We start from the raw sequence: 910 nt of genomic DNA on the forward strand, positions 1-910 counted from the left end.
CGCTCTTCGTCGTGCATGTCCTGCGCCAGCTCACGCGCCCGCTCGTTCATCTGATCAAGGATCTCCTCCAGCTTCCCCTCGTTTCCTTCGTTCATGCACAGATCTCTGTAATTCCCCTCCAGTGTAGTGAAGCGCTCATCATTGTCGAGCGGAAGCCTTTTCAGGGGCACACCCAACGGCCGCTGATCCAGCAGGCCACGAATCTTGTTTTTAATACCTCTAGCAAGTTCCGCCGCGCGGTCTTTTATCTGTTCCTCAACATCCATGATCGCCTTTGCATTGCTGAGGGGATCATTACTTTTCAGTGCGGCGTGCTTTGACTCCAGTCTGGAAAACTCCGGGTCGTCGTCAAGANAAGAACATACGGTCCTGACGGACGGCTTCAGCAGCCATCTCTTCGGCACGTTGGTTCAATGCATGTTCCACCTCGGCAATCCGCGATGCGTTTATTTTGGGGTCGTGGCACAAATGAGCACGCTCCACCTCCAGGGAACAGAACTGTGGATCAGCGTCAAGGGACAGCTTTGTCACAGGAATCCCTCGGTAGTCGCATTGCATGTATAGTGGACGCTCAGCCACGTTCATCGCTTTCGCCATTTCGTGCGCACGCTCATTCAACCGTGCCTCAAGGGAGGCGATAGATTCCTCATCACCCTCTTTTTTTCTTAGCTGGCGTAGATCATTCTCCAAGGAATGAAACACTTCGTCTGTATTGAGCGGCAGCTGCGACAGGTAACGACCCTCTGGCGCTTGATCAAGAAAGGCCCGCTCCGCGGCGTGTATTTCTCTTGCCAACTTGTGTGCACACTCATTCATTCTATCCTCGAGGGCATTAATCTTGCTCGCATTGGCCGCAGCGTTCCGCAAAAGTGCCATGCGCTCTTTTGCCATTTCTGCGAATGCAGCATCT

General features: G+C 53.2%; 1 protein-coding gene across 1 annotated transcript; it reads right to left on the bottom strand.

Moving 5' to 3' along the window:
- Positions 1 to 348: 348 nt before the first annotated feature.
- On the bottom strand, positions 349 to 876 carry DQ04_23041000 (hypothetical protein; the record flags this gene model as incomplete). Its single annotated transcript, XM_009318139.1, has 1 exon — positions 349 to 876. The coding sequence occupies one exon, from the start codon at positions 874 to 876 to the stop codon at positions 349 to 351; it is 528 nt and encodes a 175-aa protein (XP_009316414.1).
- Between the last annotated feature and the right edge of the window lie 34 nt (positions 877 to 910).

This window comes from Trypanosoma grayi, assembly GCF_000691245.1.
Source record: "Trypanosoma grayi strain ANR4 Tgr_2304_V1, whole genome shotgun sequence".
Lineage (NCBI taxonomy): Eukaryota > Euglenozoa > Kinetoplastea > Trypanosomatida > Trypanosomatidae > Trypanosoma > Trypanosoma grayi.